The sequence below is a fragment of the Phacochoerus africanus genome, chromosome 9 (assembly GCF_016906955.1).
Source record: "Phacochoerus africanus isolate WHEZ1 chromosome 9, ROS_Pafr_v1, whole genome shotgun sequence".
In the NCBI taxonomy this organism is placed as follows: Eukaryota; Metazoa; Chordata; class Mammalia; order Artiodactyla; family Suidae; genus Phacochoerus; species Phacochoerus africanus.
The window spans coordinates 39,111,708-39,132,270 of record NC_062552.1 but is presented as its reverse complement, the minus strand read 5'-3'; the positions used below and the strand labels follow the sequence as shown (position 1 = coordinate 39,132,270).

Below are 20,563 nucleotides of genomic sequence, written 5' to 3'. Positions count from 1 at the left end.
CCTCGATTCCCAACTCCCTCTATAAATGCTTCATTACATTTTTGAAGAAACATATTTGTAAGTACTGGCTCCATGAACATCTGAAAATTTAGTAGCTGGTCCTTAATTCATCTTCTCTGTGGTAAGTGAGGGAGCAAGCACTTCTGAGCTCCTGTCACATCTGGCCCAGGTGTGTGATCTACCAGGGCGTTTCCTAGATCACGGTAAGGAACATATATGCCTTAAGTCACACCTGAGAACTGAGCCAGTTCCTTCACTGAGTATTCCAGCAGGTCTAGTCTATTATGAATTTCATTAAATTTTATTTATGTATTAACTGGTGAGTTTGATGGGGAAGAAACCAAGGCCTTAGAAAACAAAACAAAAAATATCCCCCTCCTTTTTAGACCAGTGGATGGGTTAAAAGACCATAGGGACTGACTACTTCACACAATCCTGCAGGAAAGAAAAATCTGTATATAACTAAGAGGAACAGATGTACTTTTGACAAGATAGTGATCATCACCATTCAACAGTAAACTACATTTTTTGAGTGCCAACCATGTGTTGGCTGTTGGTATATTATTAATTCATGAGGAAATGACAGCACTGTAAATAAGAGAGCAATAGAACAGACACGTTCATCCTATCGACATTAACATAACGAGGCCCGGCCCCCAGAGAAGGTCTTCGGAGAACACTTTCGTGGGCACACAGGGCGACGGGGCTGACTGCACGGATGATGCCAGACACAGCTAGCAAGCAGAAGGTGACACGATCGGATTTTCTTTCAATCACGCTGAGCATTAAGAAGCAGTGCAAACTGGCTTCTACCTGTACAGCTGGCTGGCCAGGAGATGATCCAACTACTTTTTCCTGCTGTGGCTGTGTGGTTCCTAAGGACGCCGGTATAACTTTGCTTCCAGAATCCTGCCCTGTTAGCATGAACACATAAGACAATGTTCAACAGAAACAGTAAATCAGGCCCATGGTGTAACCCCAAAAGGCCAAGGTAACACTGACTCTGGAGCATCCGAGCGGGATTTCTTTATCATGGATGCTTATGGTGAGGAAGGAAAGCAGGAAATACATTCATTCATCTACCAAAGCTCTAGAGGCAGAGGTGGGGATTATGAAAGCTCATTTAGGTAATAAATAGAAATAAACACATAAATAAATGGTAATAAATGAAAGCCGTCGGGGTTCCAGTTTCAAATTATCTGAGGTCTAAGGAATCAGCCTCAAACTGGTAATCCGTCAGGACTAATGAACCCCAAAATACCCACAATTTAAGGGAAGAGAGGCCCAACTAGGGGACTGACTAGGAGTGTCCATGCTTTCATCTTTTCTAGCACTGAGTAGTGCAGGTGTTCAAAGCTTTAGAAGAAATGGAAGACACAGCCCAGGGTACTTTTTTACTTTCCATCTTGGGTGAGGGGGAGGGATTCTAACTATACACATGCAAAGCAAGGTGAAGATAGTCACCAAGTCTCACGTGCCATATGATACTAGATGTTATTGTTTCTAAGTAGCACATTTTTTTCATATCATTTACTGTGTTGTAATTTAAAGAGAAGTGCTTTCGTTTTTAGTGGTACATAAAATGGTAGTACAGATGCAAAATGGTATATATTATTTGGGTGGAAAGGAAACAGAAAGAAGAAAGGATCAGAGTGAAGGTGGGGTTGAAAAGATGAAAAGGACGGATGCAGGATGAGGGGTGCGCGAAGTGTTCCCAGGTGCTGGGAGGTCGGGACTGGCTGAGCAGAGCTCACGGCGCAGAATCCTAACCTGGCAGCGCAGTGCTCAAAAGGCCTGGGATGGGAGCTTGCCTCAAGCCCTCTGCAGTCTTGGAAGCAGAAATGGGGGACGTCTGATTCAAACTTTTTTTCTGAGCCTGTGAAAAATATTGCCCAAAGGGAAAAATTAATTTCATAGGTAAAAGCTTTAAGAGATCCCTTAATACGCCCACCAAGCCTGTCACAGACTCTCCAGCATCACTGTCAGGTTAGATTCTCAAACAAAAGTTTAAAAACATTATTCTCCTATCACATCGGGAAAACTGCCAAGATATCATCCTTACTGCTTCGGGAGCACATGACTTTTTTAAAAAAGAAATAAATGGCATTACCCGGCCTGATCTCCCACTTTATCAGACATGACCTTGAACGACTTACTTCCAGCTACTGGACAAAGAAAACAAAATCCATATATACATAAGTAGTACAACTTTAAGAAAAGCAAGGAAGAAATCACCATAAAAGACAGGAGAGGGGGTGAGGCTAGGAGGGTGCAGAGAAGGGGGTGTTTTGAAGGGAATGGTGATATTCTATTTCTTAAGCGGATAGATGCATGAGTATTTGCTTTTTAATTATTTGTTAACTGTACGTGTATGTTTCATACATTTTTCTCTAAATGTGTTTTTTCACAATACAAAAGAGTAAAAAGAAAAACAAAACAAAAAACCTCTGAACAATCTAATCTAATGTCAAAGCTTGAAAATTTGTCGTCACTGAAAGGGATAAAGTAGTGCTGTGTCTAAAAGCAAGGTACTACCTACAGGGGACATGTCTCGTTTGAGCAGGTTCTGGTTGCAGTGTGCCACAGCCCCCGCCTGCGCACCCACCTGTGTGGGGGCTGAATGCTGGCATGAGTGCATTTTGACCTTCCAGTTACTGCCAGTGTGCCTCATGGTGTCCCCTCCCTTGGGACCAAAAGGATCTCTCCTACTGTCCTGCTGTTATGTGGGGCAACACAGAGGTTGGGTGGGGCCGGTAGGGCCTGGGTGGTGGTAGAACCGTAAACTACTGGGCACTCGGTGTGGCCACCACACTGGAGTCCCCTCCATTCACCAGGTCTGTGTCTGGAAAGCTCTGCTGCCCCAGGCGCCATCCTCTTTCCAGATGTTTGCTGGTCACTGTCATTCTCAGTTCTCTTATTTTCAGAGCAGGAATGTTGTCTGCACCCCCGGCACCAGAATGGCCTGACAGCATAGTGAGCGCACAGTAAATAGTTGTTAAATGAAATTCCTACTGGGAATTCCTGTAGTGGCTCAGTGGAAACAATCCAGCTGGTAACTATGAGGTTGTGGGTTCAATCCCTGGCCTTGCTCAGTGGGTTAAGGATCTGGCATTGCCATGAGCTGTGGTGTAGGCCACAGAGGCGGCTCGGATCTGGCATTCCTGTGGCTGTGGCTGTGGCTGTGGCTGTGGCTGGCAGCTGTAGCTCCAATTCCACCCCTAGCCTGGGAACTTCCATATACCACGGGTGCAGCCCTAAAAAGCAAAAATAAAAAAAAAACCTAGAAAAGAAGTGAATGAATTCCATTGCAGCGTAAGCCATAGGGGTCTGGACTTCCTTCTAGTTCAATCCCCCTCCCCAGGAGCCAGCAACTTTCATTCCCCCAAAATTTAGGTTGCCCCAATTGACAATCTTTTCCAGAAATAAAATTTATCATTCTGTGTATTTTTTTCCTCTAAACTCCTAAGAGATTTGCTCTTGAAATGCATTTTCTCCATATTTTGATATTTTGTTAAGAACTTAGCTCTAGGAGTTCCCATCGTGGCGCAGTGGAAACAAATCTGACTAGGAATCATGATGTTGCAGGTTTGATCCTGGCCTCGCTCAGTGGGTTAAGGATCTGGTGTTGCCATGAGCTGTGGTGTAGGCCACAGACACAGCTCAGATCCTGTGTTGCTGTGGCTGTGGTGTAGGCTGGCAGCTATAGCTCTGATTGGACTCCTAGCATGAGAACCTCCATATGCCGAGGGTGCAGCCCCCTCCCCCCAAAAAAGAATTTAGCTCCAAGAACTCTGCTGGGATCAATGCACAATTTTCTTTTTTTTTGGGGGGGAGGGTGCTGTGGCATGTAGTGGCTTGATGCGGGATCTATTTCCAGACCAGGGATTGAGCCCAGGCCACACTGGTGAAAGAGCTGAGTCCTAACCACTAGATTACCAGGGAACTCCCTCAATGGACAATTTTAACTCTTTGGATCCTGTGCATCTCTTGATATCATGTGAACATAGAGAAACCCCCAGTGGATCAGGATCCTCTATATATCTGTGGTACACTTTATAAGACACCAATGACAAATTAGCACGATGACAGTCATTAAATAATACGCATTTGCTGAGTGAGGGAGGCCACTGGGATCTTCCCAGCCCACGCTCTTCTCTGGGAATTGCCCGCCTGCTACAGAAATGAGCAGGAGCTGGCACGCTAGAGAACACACGAAGGTCTGTCACCTGCCTTCCAGAGGGTGTTAACAGCTAGAGTCCAGGGTGCAAGCACCTTTCCCCAGTGAGAAAGTGCCAAGCCTTCCAGAGAGCAGCTTCTCTACCCAGAGGGGTGCCTTTTCCATCGTTGCTCAGAGGGGCACTTTTTCCTAATTTGAACTAAGACTCCATGGAGAGCAGCAGAGGCCCGGCATGGCCACCGCCTCCTGTAGCCCAGGCCTGGCTCCTCTGGTTGAGGCTGCCAAGACCCCAGGTGGGCCAACCAAACTCTCTCTCCTTGGAATTTAGCATAGGGAGATGGGGAGGGAATCCCAAGGGCAGTGGTTCTCAAGTTCAAGTCTATAGACTAATTAAATCACAATCACTTGGGAGAGCTTCTGAAAGATGTTTCTGGGTTCCATCCGCAAAGACTGATTCAGAAATCCAATGTAGGGCTTAGGAATCTATGATTTTAAAAAGCTCTCCAGTTTTATTTTTATTTTTATTTTGTTTTTTTAATCTCTTTAGGACTGCACCTTGACATATGGAGGTTCCCAGGCTAGGGGTCGAATTGGAGGTTAGCTGCCGACCTATGCCAAAGCCATAGCAATGCAGGATCCGAGCCGTGTCTGTGACCTGCACCACAGCTCAAGGCAACACTGGATCCTTAACCCAGGGATCGAACCCACATCCTCATGGATGCTAGTCGTGTTCGTTAACTGCTGAGCCAAGATGGGAACTCCTTAAAAAAGCTCTCCAGTTGATTTTGATGCATTGCTAAGTTTTGGAAATTACTGCCCTTGCCGGCCTCTGTTAAATGCTTGGGTAACATTATAAAGTTGGCCTGGGGTGGCTATTTTGGTCCAAAAGAGTGAGAGAAAGCCCTGAAGGAGAAAGGAGGCCAAGGGAATAGCAGAGAGCCTGGATTCTGACCTTTATAAAGGAGCTACACTACACAAAATGTTCTTCTTCTTCTTTTTTTTTTTTTGTCTTTTTGCCATTTTCTTGGGCTGCTCCCGTGGCATATGGAGGTTCCCAGGCTAGGGATCGAACTGGAGCTGTAGCCGCTGGCCTACGCCAGAGCCACAGCAACGCGGGATCCGGGCCGCGTCTGCAACCTACACCACAGCTCACGGCAACGCTGGATCCTTAACCCACTGAGTAAGGGCAGGGACCGAACCCGCAACCTCATGGTTCCCAGTCGGATTTGTTAACCACTGAGCCATGACGGGAACTTCAAGACGTTTTTTGCTAAACATGTTAGGGTGAATTTCTGAGAGCTGCAACCCAAAGCACCTTGACTAAGACATTTGGGTGTTAACTGTACACACCGCACCGTGGTAATCACAGAGAAGGCAGCCGAAGGACAGCACACTCAGTCTTTGCCCTCTGCAAGTTTACTGTCTGGAAAACACCCAGGCCCACCCAAACCCAACCCGGCAGCGCACCACAATTATGGCATCCAACCTCAGGCCCTCGTCCCTGACCAGCCATCTTCTCTTTCCCTGGGCCAGCTCCTTGCTCATTTTCCACAGAAGGCTATTTCATGGTCTTCAAACCTGTCAGTCAGGTGAGAATTCATTCAACTTTCTACCACCAAAGCCACAACCCCACCTGCACCCCCACTCATCCCTTCCCCCTTTTCTTGGTACAATGCAAGAAGCATCCTTCCTTTTTTCTACACAGAATCCCACCAATGTTCTGGAATTCATGTCCTTCTCCTTCCCATAAGCTTTCAAGAAAGCTCAATCCTTGCCCATGTCTTAGAAAAACAGCTCGTCCCCCGACCCCGCCTCCTCATTGGAGTGGCTGTCATTTTCTGGAGGGCATCTCTGCTCACTCAGCCTACTGCAATCTGGCTTCCACACATTTGTTTACACTCCGTGCAAACAAGTCTTAACCAAGGTCAACACCTGCCTCCTTCCTCCTCCCACCCGCTTCCCAGTGACACTCCTCCGCTCCGTGGACCCCAGCCCTCCCACCTGCCACGTTTTCCTTTCTTGCCTTCTAAAATCTTGAACCCTATTGGTTTTACTCCTCCTCTCTGGAATATTCTGAGTCTTACCCATGGACTCCTCTTTCTGTGTCCACCCCCTAAGTGCTGAGGTGCTCTGGGGTTCTCTTCTGGCTGCTCTTCCTCCCCATTTACACACTCATCCTGATTGTTTCATTGTAAGACACATGCTGCTCAACCAGCCAATCCCACTTTAGTCCACATTTCATGCTATGGACCAGCACAGGCAGCTGTTTCCCAAACAGCATGGTGGTCCCACACATACCTCACATTTGACAAACATATCCTAAATGAAACTCAGAACGTCTCTTCCAACCACAGTTTCTTCCCACGTTCTCTATTTCGGTGAACCTGGGTGTCACCACCAGGAACCTCTGAGTCACCCTTATTCCTCCACGATAGCCAATCAACAGTTCTATCTAACCTGCCTCAAATCCATGCACTCCCCACCATTACTGCTGCCTGTGGGCTAGTGTGAGTCTTCGCTACTTCATGCTTAGGGTGTGCCTCTGGCTCCTCAATATGACCTCAAGGGTCTGTATGATCTAGTGTCTGCTCACTACCTTTCCCACCTCCAATCTTTCCGTCTCACTTGAACATGCTTTCCTTCCCCCGCAGTGCCCTCTGTGCTCTCTTCTCTCTCCAGGCTTTGCACGTGCTGATTCCACTGCCTGAACGTTCTTTGCTCAAACCCTCCCAAACTGGCTAACTCTTCCGTCTCCCTTTGTAGGGCTCAGTCAGACACCACTATTTCACTGAAATCTGCCCCAACCACCCCACCTAGGTGAGAGGCTCCTTTTTGGACGGAGCCTGGTGCTCTGGACTGCTTCCCCCGGGGCACTTCAAGTACTGTCTTGTGGCTGTCGGCTCATCTGCTGCCTCCTGCCTGCAGGATTCTGGTGTATCCCTGAACGTGGCCCTGGGCTGCCAGCAGAGGCCAAATCAGTGAAGGAAATGGCACAGTGACTATGCACGTGGTGGGCAGTAGAAACAAAAAGTGCAGAGAAGACATCAGCAGAGGGACTGAAAAAGGGTTCATTCTTCCAGGGGCTTTAGACGCCCTGAGGGAGGGAGGCATTTAGACCAGTGGGGAAAGGACATTCAGTGAATACCCACAGCTAAAGCTGGAGGCTTGCGATGAGTCTGGCCTGTTTGGGGAACCATGAGGGGTCCGGCCTGGCTAACCTGGAGGGGGTTCAACTTGAGACCCTTAATGGCCAGCCTAGAAGTTTGTACTTTCTCCTGTGCAATGGGAAGCTCCCAGATGATTTGGTTCAGGTCACAGAGCAAGTGTCTGAGGAAGATTAATACGGTGGAAGCCAGACTTTAGGAAGAGGCTGAAGGCAGATTAATCACCCAGACAATTGTTCCGGTTGTCTAATTACAATATGAATGGGTCTTGGAAATCACCTAGCCCAGAGGTCTTCACTCCTGGTTGTACTTTAGAGTCACTTGGGGAGCTCTTGAAAAATGTTAATGTCTGGAGCCTTTAATCCAGATGGTTTTTTTTTTTTTTAATGATTTTAATTTTTTCCATTATAGCTGGTTTACAGTGTTCTGTCAATTTTCTACCATACAGCAAGGGGACCCAGTCATACATACACATATACATTCCTTTTTCTCACATTATCATGCTCCATCTTAAGTGACTAGCTCTAGTTCCCAGGGCTATACAGCAGGATCTCAATGCTTATCCATTCCAAAGGTAATAGTTTGCATCCATTAACCCCAAATTCCCAATCCATTCCACTCCCTCCCCCTCCCTCTTGGCAACCATAAGTCTGTTCTCCAAGTCCATGATTTTTCTTTTCTGTGGAAAGGTTCACTTGTGCCGTATATTAGATTCCAGATGTAAGTGATATCATATGGTATTTGTCTAATCCAGACTGTTTAAATCAGAATTTATGAGGGTGAGGAGTTCCCGTTGTGGCTCAGTGGTTAAGGATACGGTGTTGCCGTGAGCTGTGATGTAGGTCGCAGATGTGGCTCAGATCCTGCATTGCTGTGGCTGTGGTATAGGCTGGAAGCTGCAGCTTTGACTGGACCCCTAGCCTGGGAACCTCCATATGCCACCGGTGTGACCCTAAAAAGACAAAAAGACAAAAAAAAAAGAATTTATGGGGGTGAGACCCAGGCATCCATATTTTTACAAAGCTCCCCACATGATTCTAGGGATCCTCATTTTCAAGAAGAGAAAACTAGGGCTCCCAGTGTAAGCTGTGAACTTAGATCACAAGCCCAGCCACTGGCAGAGCAGGACCTGTAAGTGAGCTGTGACTCCTAATCCAGCTCTCATCGCCCCCATTATACTGCTGTCTCCTGTCAAAATCCAGCTCAGGGTCCAGATGTGGAAAGAAGAGAGACGGCTGCAGGCAACGTCCACCTTTACAGCAGCTTGCCCACGCTCTGAACCTCCATCTCCTTGACTGTGAAATGGGAACGACAATGCTACCAGTAGCCCCAAGATAAGGATTAGAAATAATACAGACAGCCCCTGGTAGGCACCAGTTGTTAATAATATGATCACTATTTTCATTACTATAAGAAAGAATGAATATGAGACATTCAAAGAAGAATCTGTAGGATTTGGTAACTGATTAAAGGTACAGAAGGAAAGGAAAAAACAAGAGTGTCTAGAGTGTGCAGTCTGAATGTCTGAAGAGACAGTGGTAAGGCAGGCAGGCTGAGCTGGACTGGGAGGGGCAGAGAGCACTGGAGACTTCAGTGGTGAACACTCCCGAAATCTCACACTCAGGGCAGGCTGGGTGCTGCTGGGGGAATTTGAAATCTACGAAACCATGTAGTGATCTGAAGAGATCTGGACTGAATTTATTTACTTTCATTTGATAGCCTAAATGCTCTTGCAAACTGTCCTCTTGAATCACAGACTTTTGAAATATTAATCCATTTATAAGGAAGTTTAAATTCTGTAAATGACTCCACATTAAGAGATTTAAACGCACAGGGCTCCTTAGAGAAATGGCTGATGTGAGGGCTGAGGCAAGGCAATCACAAGACATGCCTCCAATATCTTGTGCCACAAAGTGCTCAAAGGAGGTGGGGACGTGTCAAAAGTAGAGAAGCCAGCTTATTTTTTTTTTTTTGTCTTTTTGGGGCCACACCCACAGCATATGGAAGTTCCCAGGCTAGGGTCGAATTGGAGCTATAGCTGCCAGCCTACACCACAGCCACAGCAACCTGGGATCTGAGCTGCATCTGTGACCTATATCACAGCTCAAGGCAACGCCGGATCCTTAACCCACTGAGTGAGGCCAGGGATTGTACCTGCATCCTCATGGATGCTAGTTGGGTTCGTTAACTGCTGAGCCATGACGGGAACTCCAAGAAGCCAGTTTAAGTAAGCCTACGCTGACCAAATTTGGGACAATTTAAGCATCAAAAAGAATAAGGAAAGGAGTTCCCACTATGGTACAGTGGGTTAAGAATCTGAATGCCCCAGCTTGGGTTATTGCAGAGGTGTGGGCTGACCCCTGGCCCAGAGCAGTGGGTTAAAGGATCCAGTGTTGCCACAGCTGAGGCTCAGATGGCAGGTATGGTTCTGATTCAATCTCTGGCCTGGGAACTTTCATATACCACAGGTGTCACCATAATATTTTCTTTTCTTTTTTTTTCTTTCTTTCTCTCTCTCTCTTTTTTTTTTTTTTTGTCTTTTTAGGGCTGTACTCAAGGCATATGGAGGTTCCCAGACCAGGGATAAAATTAGAGCTGTAGCTGCTAAGCTAAGCCACAGCCATAGCAATACCAGATGGGAGCCAGATTTGCAACCTACACCACAGCTCACAGCAACACCAGATCCTTAATCCACTGAGCAAAGCCCGGGATCAAACCCATGGCCTCATGGATGCTATTTCCATGAGGATTGGTTTCCGCTGAGCCACAATGGGAACTCCTCCTAATTTTTTTTTTTTAATTTTAAAAAAGAATAATGAAAGTGAGAGTTGGTGTTGCTGTGGCTGTGGCGTAGGACGACAGCTACAGCTCTGATTAGACCCCTAGCCTGGAAACCTCCATATGCCATGGGTGCAGCCCTAAAAAAAAAGATAAAAAGACAAAAAAAAGAATAATGAAAACAATAGATTGTAACATTAGGTTTAAAAAGAATACATGATCTTTTAGAGATATACTTTAAGAAATTACAGATGAATTTATATGCCTGGATTAGCTTCAAAATAATACTGGGCAGAGGAGACAGTGGGGTATGGGTGAAACAGAAATAGCCATGAGTTGGTAAGCACTGAAGATGACTGAGCGCGGGGGCACATTACACTACCTAGTCTACTTTTGCTAACATTTAACAGTTCTGTTGTGGCTCAGTAGTAACGAACCCAACTAGTATCCATGATGACATGCGTTCGATCTGTGAATCTGGTGTTGCTGTGAGCTGTGATATAGGCTGGCAGCTGCAGCTCTGATTCAACCCCTAGCCTGGGAACTTCCATATGCTGCAAAGTGTGGCCCGAAAAAGACAAAAATAATAATAAAAAAAATAAAATAACATTCGCCATAATAAAAAGTTTTAAAATGAATGCAGAAAAACTATGATTTCATAGTGTTTTACACATACAATGCAATAAGAAGAAAAAGCTCTTCTTTATGGAAAAATCTTAGTCAATAACAATAGATAGGATAATTAAAGTCATTTTGCAACCACTAAAGTAACATACATCAATGCAGTTAAATCCCTGGATTCTCATCAACAACAGGAGAGTCATGTGGTCCAAAAGCACCATCCTAGAGGTCATTTCTTCCTTACACCAGGAACAAGATACCTCGTGAAGCAGCCTAGCAGGGACCACCTTAACCAAGTGATCACATCAAAATCACCCATAATGGGACAAACCATTATGTGCCTTGCCAAAACCATCTTGCGGAATCTAATCAGGAGGAAAGAGACACACACTGAAGGCCACTCTACCTGATGACTGATCTAGGCTGCTGTAAGCCTAAAGAGATGTGGCAATGAAAATCAGTGCTCTCTGACTGCTTGCAAAAGTGGGGCATTGTCATAAGGACATTATTGGGTCAAGTGGAAGAACTCTGACATAATGTTATTAAATCCTGCCATTTGCAACTTACTTTCAAATGATTCAGAGAAAAGAGCAGTTCGCTGCCTGCCTGCCTGCCTGCGTGGGTGCGTGTGTGTGTGTGTGTGTGTGTGTGTGTGTGTGTGTAGAGACACACACAGAGAGCACATGAGGGTGTGTGTGTGTAGAGAGACACACACAGAGAGCACAAGTTGCAAACATAAACAACTGGTGACTCTAGGTGAATAGGTTCACTGTACTCTTCCAAAGTTTCTGTGGTTTTGAAAGTTTTCATAGTGGAAAAGGAGGGATGGGGATGTAAGTTCACTCTGCAAGAAGCTGGTTACATTGGTTGCCTGCAGGCAACTGGGTGGCTAGGGGACAGGAGGAAGGAAATTTTTCAAAGTAGAATATACCTTTCTATAACTTTTGAATTCTGAACCAAAAAAGTATATTATCTATACCAAAAACAAATAAATTTTATATTAAAAAACTCATTCCTGGAGTTCCTACTGTGGCTCAGTATCCATGAGGATGCAGGTTCCATCCCTGGCCCTGCTCAGTGGGTTAAGGATCCAGCATTGCTGTGATCTGCAGTGTAGGTCGAAGATGTGGCTAGGATCCCATGTTGTTGTGGTTGTGGTGTAGGCCGGCAGCTATGGCTCCGATTTGACCCATAGCCTGGGAACTTCCACATGTCACAGGTGTGGCCCTAAAAAAAAAAAACAAAACCAAAAAAACCCCAAAACCAAAATCTCACTCTTGTCTAATATTGCTGAATTAAATTTTCCCAAATAGATAAGCACTGAAGGCCCCTGATAATGGTATTTTGTTCATTACAACATACTACAAATTAATTTATACAGAAATTATGAAGTAAAAGAGTCACTGTGGGAGTTTCCACCACGGCGCAGCAGAAACAAATCCGACTAGGAATCATGCGGTTGTGGGTTTGATCTCTGGCTTTGTTCAGTGGGTTAAGGATCTGGCATTGCCATGAGCTGTGCTGTAGGTTGTGGATGTGGCTCGGCTCCAGTGTTGCTGTGGCTGTGGTGTAGGCTGGCAGCTGTAGCTCTGATTAGACCCCTAGCCTGGGAACCTCCATATGCTGTGAGTGTGGCCCTAAAAACCAAAAAAAGAAAAAAAGAGTCACTGTGTTTTCGGATATCTGGGAGTTTAAAGGTTAGATGACACCTTAACACTACTTTTCCAACTTATGCTGCCTCCACGGCTGTGTCCTCCTCACTCACAACACCTGACACTTTCATTGTTCTGGAAAACCTACAGCAGGAACACATCTGACATAGTGCAACTGAGCCAGTTCCCAACACTCTTTGGCACTGGAAGTCACAAAAAATTACTTGGGAGCTGCTAGTATAGGCTTCTTGTTACTGTCAGATAATTGAAACTTGGGAGCGTCAGAGGGATTTTTTTCCCCCTCACTAAAGCATTATTGAAAAAAAAAAAAAAAAGGCAATGACCATTCTGTGACTGATTCTGTAGAATTCATGATAATAAATATTAAGCAGATCATATATACAGATATAAAGTGAGCCTCGAGCTACATAATTAAGTAAAAACGGGGATGGTGTGTTGCAGAGATAAGCTGCTATGTGACATTTCTTCTGTGTATACCAAGGACGTCTCTGGGGGAAAAGAAAAAACCTGGAAAGAGTGGCAGCCTCTGGGAGGGAAAGTTGGGAGAGGAAGACTTACTCTCTTTTTTTTTTTTTTTGGCCACACCTACGGTATGTAGGCCAAGGATTAAACCCACACCACAGTAGTGACCCAAGCTGCTGCAGTGACAACACTGGATCCTTAACCTGCTGAGCCACCAGGGAACACTGAAGAGGACTTAACATTTCACTCTAAACTATTCTAGAGCTGTTTTAATGTTTACCAGTGGCAATATTTTACTTGTTTTTTAAAAACTGCATCAATATGTTGATAAATGCTGTCCAGGTGTCACCTCTTCTACGTGGAGTAAGTTTTTTAAAACTAGGAGAAAACAAGGATAATCTGCAATTCCAGCCCCCAGAGGACCGCTGCAATGGACCAGTGCCTTTCCCTCTAATCAAGTTTCTGGGTGTTTTGTAAGCAGGAGGGATTTCAATTTTCTTTCTTTTCTTTTTCTTTTTTTGCTTTTGTTTTTTTCTTTTTCAGGGCCACACTCATGACATAGGGAGGTTCCCAGGCTAGGGTTCTAATCTGAGCTATAGCTGGGCCTACGCCAGAGCCACAACTCAGGATCCGAGCCATGTCTGCGACCTACACCATAGCTCATGGCAACGCCGGATCCTTAACCCACTAAGCGAGGCCAGGGATGGAACTCGTAACCTCATGGTTCCTAGTCGGATTCGTTAACCATGCACCACGATGGGAACTCCCTTAACCCCCTGACAGAGGCCAGGGATTGAACCTGCATCCTCATGGATCCTAGTCTGGTTCATTACCGCTGAGCCATGACAGGAATTCCCAACAACTCCCCATGGTTATTAATATAGATAGATAGATAAATAGCTGTAGATGCTAGGTATGTGTAAATATATATAATTTCCAGCTGAGACAGCCTCAGGAGCAATGGATATTGTTCAGCAGTGCTCAGATCTTGGTTTTTAATTATTGTTCTCCACCAGAAGGAGTAAGGTTCCTTAAAATAAATGGTTGATTCCAGTCAGGGGCAGGGAGAGTGAAAGATGAATGTGGAAATCTTGTTTTGGCCAGATATTCAAGGAAGTGCTCCAAGTATAACGGAAACATGTCAGATGGACTGGCAACAAATTTAGAGGGGCGCTCAGTGGTCATCAAATCAATTTGAAAATAAAAAATAAATGACTCTAACAATTGTTAACCCATTAAATACAAGAATCGATGAGTCCACACTGATATAAGCAAACATATAAGTAAAAGGAAGAGAAGGAAAAGCTCTTCCTAGTAGAATGCCAACAACTGACGCAGAACAGATGATAGAAAGTCTCAATTTGGTGACCATCAGGGTAATAGCTGACGCAGTAATAACTGACTCAGTCAGGGATTACCAACAAAAGCTTAAAATAGTATGAGCAAGTTTGATGTGAAACTGGGCATCTATATAGTCTCAGAATTTCTCCCAGAAGATGGAGTTCCCGTCGTGGTGCAGTGGTTAACAAATCCGACTAGGAACCATGAGGTTGCGGGTTCGGTCCCTGCCCTTGCTCAGTGGGTTAACGATCCGGCGTTGCCGTGAGCTGTGGTGTAGGTCGCAGACACGGCTCGGATCCCACGTTGCTGTGGCTGTGGCGTAGGCCAGTGGCTACAGCTCCGATTCGACCCCTAGCCTGGGAACCTCCATATGCCGCAGAAGCGGCCCAAAGAAATAGCAAAAAGACAAAAAAAAAAAAAAGAATTTCTCCCAGAAGAAATGTGTTAATGATGCATCAGACACCACCTTATGCCAGAGTTCAAAGCTAACACCCTCCAGGAAAGGACAAGTCCACGTTGTGAGAGCACACCACTTCTTAGGCTATCTTACCCTCAATGTACAACCTGAATCTAATCATAGGAAACAGCAGAGAAACCCAACTTTGAGGGACACTCTGCAAAACAACTGGTTGTTCAAAAAAAAATCAAGGACATGAAGGACAAAGAAAGATACAGAAACTGCTTTGGATTAAAAGACCAGACAACAGAATTAGGCAGTGATCCTGGGTTTGATCCTGGACCATAAAAACAAGACAAAATATATATATATATTTTCTCGTGTGCTGTAAGAGACATTACTGGGAAACTGACTAAATCAGAAGAAGGTCTATAGATCAGATGATAATATTGTTATAATGCTGATTTCTTGATTTTGATAGTGTACTGTGGTTATGTAATGGAATGTCCCTGTTTTTTGGGGTTTTTTTTTTGGCTGTGACCACAGCATGTGGAAGTTTCCGGGCCAGGGACTGAATCTGAGCCACAGCAGCAACCCAAGCTGCAGTAGTGACAACACCGGGTCCTTAACTCACTGAGCCACAGAGGCATTCCCAACCCCCCTTTTATGAGAGAGAGAGAAACAGAGTCCTGTGTGCTTTTACCGACTGCCCATGATAATTTACCTGCAAGAGTTGGCGAAGGTACTTGGTCAAATTGAGTGTCCTGGACCCCTCTCTCTATATGCACCCTCTGGAGTTCCTGTTGTGGCTCAATGGTAATGAACCTGACTAGTATCTGTGAGGATGTGGGTTCGATTTCTGGCCTCTTTCAGCGGGTTAAGAATCCGGCATTGCCAAGAGCTATGGTGTAGGCCACAGACATGGCTTGGATCCTGCATTGCTGTGGCTGTGGTGAAGGCTGGCAGCTGCTGCTCGGATTCAACCCTTAGCCTGGAAATTTCCATATGCCGCAGATGTGACCCTAAAAAGTGAACATATATATATATATGCACCCTCTGTGCAGGCCAGTTGGGTCACACTTGAACCCTTAGCCTTTCCAGCTGGCACCCAAGAAACAGCCAGGACTTCTCTGCCCTGTCCACAGTCATATGACCTAGTGGCTTCATATGATGTAAGTAGATAATCTAAAATAAGCTTTCCTTTCACGTGCTTATAATCCATTCCATCAAGTATATGTATTAATATTGGCTCTTATGAGTATGTGCCATCTGCCAGGGACTATGCTAATTATCTCATTTAATTCTCCAAATAACCTCCCAGGGTTGTAGTATGATGTCCATTTTACTGATGAAAAACTTAAGTCTAGAGAAGTTAAAGTAAGACTTGCTCTATGTCATGAAGCTTAGATTCAAATCTATGAGCGTGACTACAGTTTTCACTCTCAACCACAATGCTCTGCCAGGTACAAGATTTTAATTAAGACAAAAAAAGGCAATCGATTATTAAAAGTCAAACATTTATGATCATAAATTGGAAACCTAGGATGAAAATTACATTGAATACACATTCCACTTTTCCACCCTGTAATCATCCAAACACGCATCTGATAAGGAGAAGATTACCTGACAGAAGAACGGTTGCTGGGTTCCTGCTCCAGGTGCATTACTGAAGGTGCTGGTTGATTTGGAAGAAGGGACTGGAAGACGATGAGACACGCTGACTGGTACTGGAGTCCTGTTTGGCTGGGCCAGCTGATCTCCCGTAAAGTTTGATCCTGATGCACCAGACTGAACCGCGGACCCAAGGCTAGGATGGGCGGTGCTGGATGAGCTGACGGCAGGGAACCGACTAGGTCCTGACATGCTGGTCACCGAGGGCATGGTGGTGAACCCAGGTCGTCCTTGGGAGACGCTGCTCTGCCCAGGGGACAGGTGCAGCACGGTTGGTGATGCCTGCTGCAAGGGCATCTGTCCACTAACAATCTGAGACGAGGCATGATTGACGATCACCGGACTTCCAGAGGCGGCGAATGTCTGCCCAGACACTAACTGGACGGCGGTATTCTGGTTGTTAAGCATCTGTCCAGAATACGGTTGGTTGGTCCTGAGCATGTTGGAAGAGGTTCTGTTCAACATGACATGCTCCGAGGCCACTGGGCCAGAAATGAGCTGAGGGGGCTGAGTCTGAAGCAGTTGCCCATTTATGGTCTGGACGTGGTGTACCGAGCTGGAACTGACGGAAAGGCTTGTGGGGATGAGGAACTGACTCTGGGGCGTGTGAGGCTGGCCCATGGGAGAGTGAATGACGATACTGCCCCCGGCGCTGCTCACTGCCTGGGAGGTGACCGGCTTTCTTGGGTTCTGTTGGTTTACAATGTTGACCGACATGTGCGGACCAACCACGGAGCCCTGGGGTGAGCTCGCTGAGGCGAAGGAGATCCCTTGCTGGACGTGGTGCTGCTGTATTCCCAGATTGTTCACACTGTATGTGTTCTGCTGGCCCATCGGGACAGGCTTTGGCTGGATATTAACTGGGACTTTATTTGAATTTGGTGCAAGACCCCTTTGTATGATGATGTTATGCACGGGTAAAGACGTTTGAAAATTTGTGCTGTTAAACGGAACGGTGACAGGTTGTGCTACTGGACTGGAACTGGAGTTCCCAAACAAGGAGTTGCCATTAGGAGTCTGTCTGTGAACCAGGAGCCCTCCTCCACTCACATTTGATGGGGCTGGCTGTCCACTGCCCTTTAATATGATTTGCGATCCATCTAGGTTATTAATCGTCATCATGGAAGGCTGATTACCGAATGACCCAATTAACTGTATCTGCCCAGAACCACTAATCTGACTACTATTGGACAAATGCTGGCTGGGCACACTGATCCCCACGTGGTGCATAAAGCCATGGTGCACACCCACGGTATTGCTTGCAAACGATGTGCCAACAGGCACGTGAGTCACCCCTATAGGCTGCAGCGTCTGACCTGAGTAATTAGAAACATTAGAAGCCTGAGTAAAGGATGCTGATGAAGAGGGATGAAGTGGAGCTTGTGCAAACTGTTGGCTTGAACTTATACTGGCGTCCAGATATGCCTCTTCTGCCAATGTCTGTTCAGTGATATTGGCCTCCTGCAAGGATTTCTGAAGAATGTCGAATGGTTGGTCCTCACTGAGATCAGGAAGAGGAGAAGACTCAAGTTCATCTTCAAGAAACTGAAGGCTACTTGAAAGTGGCAGTCCATCACTGGGCCCTTCTCCAAGCTGGCTGCTTACAGCTTTGAGGGATGACTTAGGATCGGCATTCTAAAAAAATAAGCAGGACGGTACATGGCATATCTAACCTTTGAAAGAGATTCTTAAACAAACAAAGAAACAGACCTCACTTTTGAATATAAATAAAGAAAAACAGTCTGCTTTTCTGGCACAGCTCTTCAAACTGCTCACCTTATCCTGATACATGATTATTAATGATTAACATTGTTTTTGTAAGTATACGTAGTCATTGTTCTGGTAAATTAGTTTGTAGGAAACAGATCAATAACATGAACATACTCATGACTACCTGGAGTTTAGCTTTACTTTTTGAGATAGTGGCACAGGCTCTATTTTTCAGCATTGCTCGCAGGTAGCAGGCCTGAGTGGGATTCAGCCTGGGGCATGAGTGTATCCAGGAGACAGCCATGTCTGGTTCTTTGTACCACAGAAGTAGATGTGAGTTTGGGGAGTTCTGAGGGTGGTTCTCCTAGAGGTCCAGATGGTATCCCAGATTCAACCTTGACTTTCAAGGTTTCTCAGAACTCCCTGAGCTCTAACCTGCACCACTCCAGACAAGTCTGGATAAAAACAATCTTCCTGGAGTTCCTGTTGTGGCTCAGTGGTAATGAACCCAACTGGTATCTATGGTGATGCGGGTTCAATTCCTCACTCAGTGGGTTAAGGGTCCAGCATTGCCATAAGCTGTGGTGAAGGTCGCAGACACAGCTCAGATCCCGAGTAACTGTGGCTGTGGCCAGCAGCTGCAGCTGATTCGACTCCTAGCCTAGTAACTTCCATATGTTGAGTGACTTTTCTGTACTATTAAACTTATAAAATGAGAAAAGTTAAACAAAGAAACAAACAAGCTTTCCACATGAATGAGAGAATGGTCATTTGATTTCTTAGAAGTAATCAGCTTATTATGATGCTTTAAAAACCACTTCAGTGTCCTATCTAAAAGTAACAGTTGGTCAGAGGCTCAGCGGTTAACGATTCTGACTAGCACCCATGAGGACACAGGTTCGATCCCTGGCCTTGCTCAGTGGGTTAAAGACCCAGTGTTGCTCTGAGTTGTGGTGTAGGATGCAGCTCGGATCCTGAGTTGCTGTGGCTGTGGTATAGGCCAGCAGCTGTAGCTCTGATTACATCCCTAGTCTGATAACCTCCATATGCCACAGGTACAGCCCTAAAAAGCAAAAAAAAAAAAGTAAAAGTTGGTCAACATTTATCAAATGCCCACTTGTGACTTAGTGTCTGTCCGTAACGAGTCCTCAAGGACTGGACATTCCAACTAAAGACAACATAGGCACATGAAGAGAACTGAACACAGTCACTGATAAGTCGGAGACATTATGCCAGCTGGCAGTTTATCATGGGATGTGTCAAAATTATAAAAAAGAATGATGGACTCAGTAGCTATTTAAAATAAAGTGTTGACAATACGAACGTGCTTAACATTACTGGACTGTAAACTTAAAAATGGTTAAGGTGGTAAACTTTATGTTATATACATAAACACAATTTTTTTTTTAAATTTAAAGGTAAAGGAGTTCCTGGCTTAGCAGGTTAAAGGACCTGACTAGTATCCATGAGGATGTGGTTTGATCCCTGGCCTTGCTCATTGGGTTAAGGATCTAGCATTACGGTGAGCTGTGCTGTAAGCTAGCAGTTGTAGCTCTGATTCAACCCCTAGCCTGGGAACTTCTATATGCCATGGGTACAGCCCTAAAAAAAAAAAAAAAAAAAAAAAAGATGCGTCTCAAAAAAAAAAAAAAGAAAAAAATTTAAAGGTGAAGAAAATAATTAAAAATAGATCAATCAGGAGCTCCTGCTGTGGCTCAATGGGATCAGTAGTGTCTTGGAAGTGCTGGGATACGGGTTTGATCCCTGGCCTGGCACAGTGTGTTATGGATCTGGCGTTGCTGCAGCTGGGGCTTAGTTCATGGCTGTGGCTCGGATACGATCCCTGGCCTGGGAATTCCATATACCAAGGTGAGGCCAAAAAAAAAAAAAAAAAATCAAGGAGTTCCCACCATGGCACAGTGGGTTAAGAATCAGACTGCAGCAGCTTAGGGTGCTACAGAGGTATAGGTCTGATGCCTGGCCTGGTGCAGTGGGTTAAAGGATCCGGCTTTGAATCTTTTTTTTTTTTTTTTTTTTACATTCCGATTAGCAGTATATGAGGGTGCTAATTTCCTCACATCCTTGCCAATACTTGTTATTACCTTGCTTTTTTTTTTTTTGTCTTTTCTAGGGCTGCACCCATGGCACATGGAGGTTCCCAGGCTAAGGGTCGAATCGGAGCTGTAGCCGCTGGCCTACCCCAGAGCCACAGCAACGCGGGATCCGGGCCGCGTCTGCAACCTACACCACAGCTCACGGCAACGCTGGATCCTTAACCCACTGAGTAAGGGCAGGGACCGAACCCGCAACCTCATGGTTCCCAGTCGGATTCGTTAACCACTGAGCCACGATGGAAACTCCCGGCTTTGAATCTTGGATTTAATACCTGGTCCGGAACTTCCATATGCTTTGGGTGTGGCCATAAAATAAGTTATTTTTTTCGTCTTTTTAGGGCCATACCCAAAGCATATGGAAGTTCCCAGGCTAAGAGTCCAATTGGAGCTGTAGCTGCCAGCCTATACCACAGCCATGGCAAAGAGGGATCCAAGCCACATCTGTGAACTACACC

The 20,563-nt window shown here is 45.5% G+C and overlaps 1 protein-coding gene across 3 annotated transcripts in view; it reads right to left on the bottom strand.

Moving 5' to 3' along the window:
• Positions 1-20,563, bottom strand: part of BICRAL (BICRA like chromatin remodeling complex associated protein) — a 79,919-nt gene that overhangs the window by 12,860 nt on the left and 46,496 nt on the right. For all 3 annotated transcript variants that reach the window (XM_047797667.1, XM_047797668.1, XM_047797666.1), the window contains exons 5-7: positions 16,237-17,919; positions 1,771-1,876; positions 814-914 (exon numbers count right to left, since the gene is read on the bottom strand). In XM_047797667.1, coding sequence (XP_047653623.1) covers positions 814-914; positions 1,771-1,876; positions 16,237-17,919 — 1,890 coding nt within the window. The remainder of the gene's footprint in view (positions 1-813; positions 915-1,770; positions 1,877-16,236; positions 17,920-20,563) is intronic.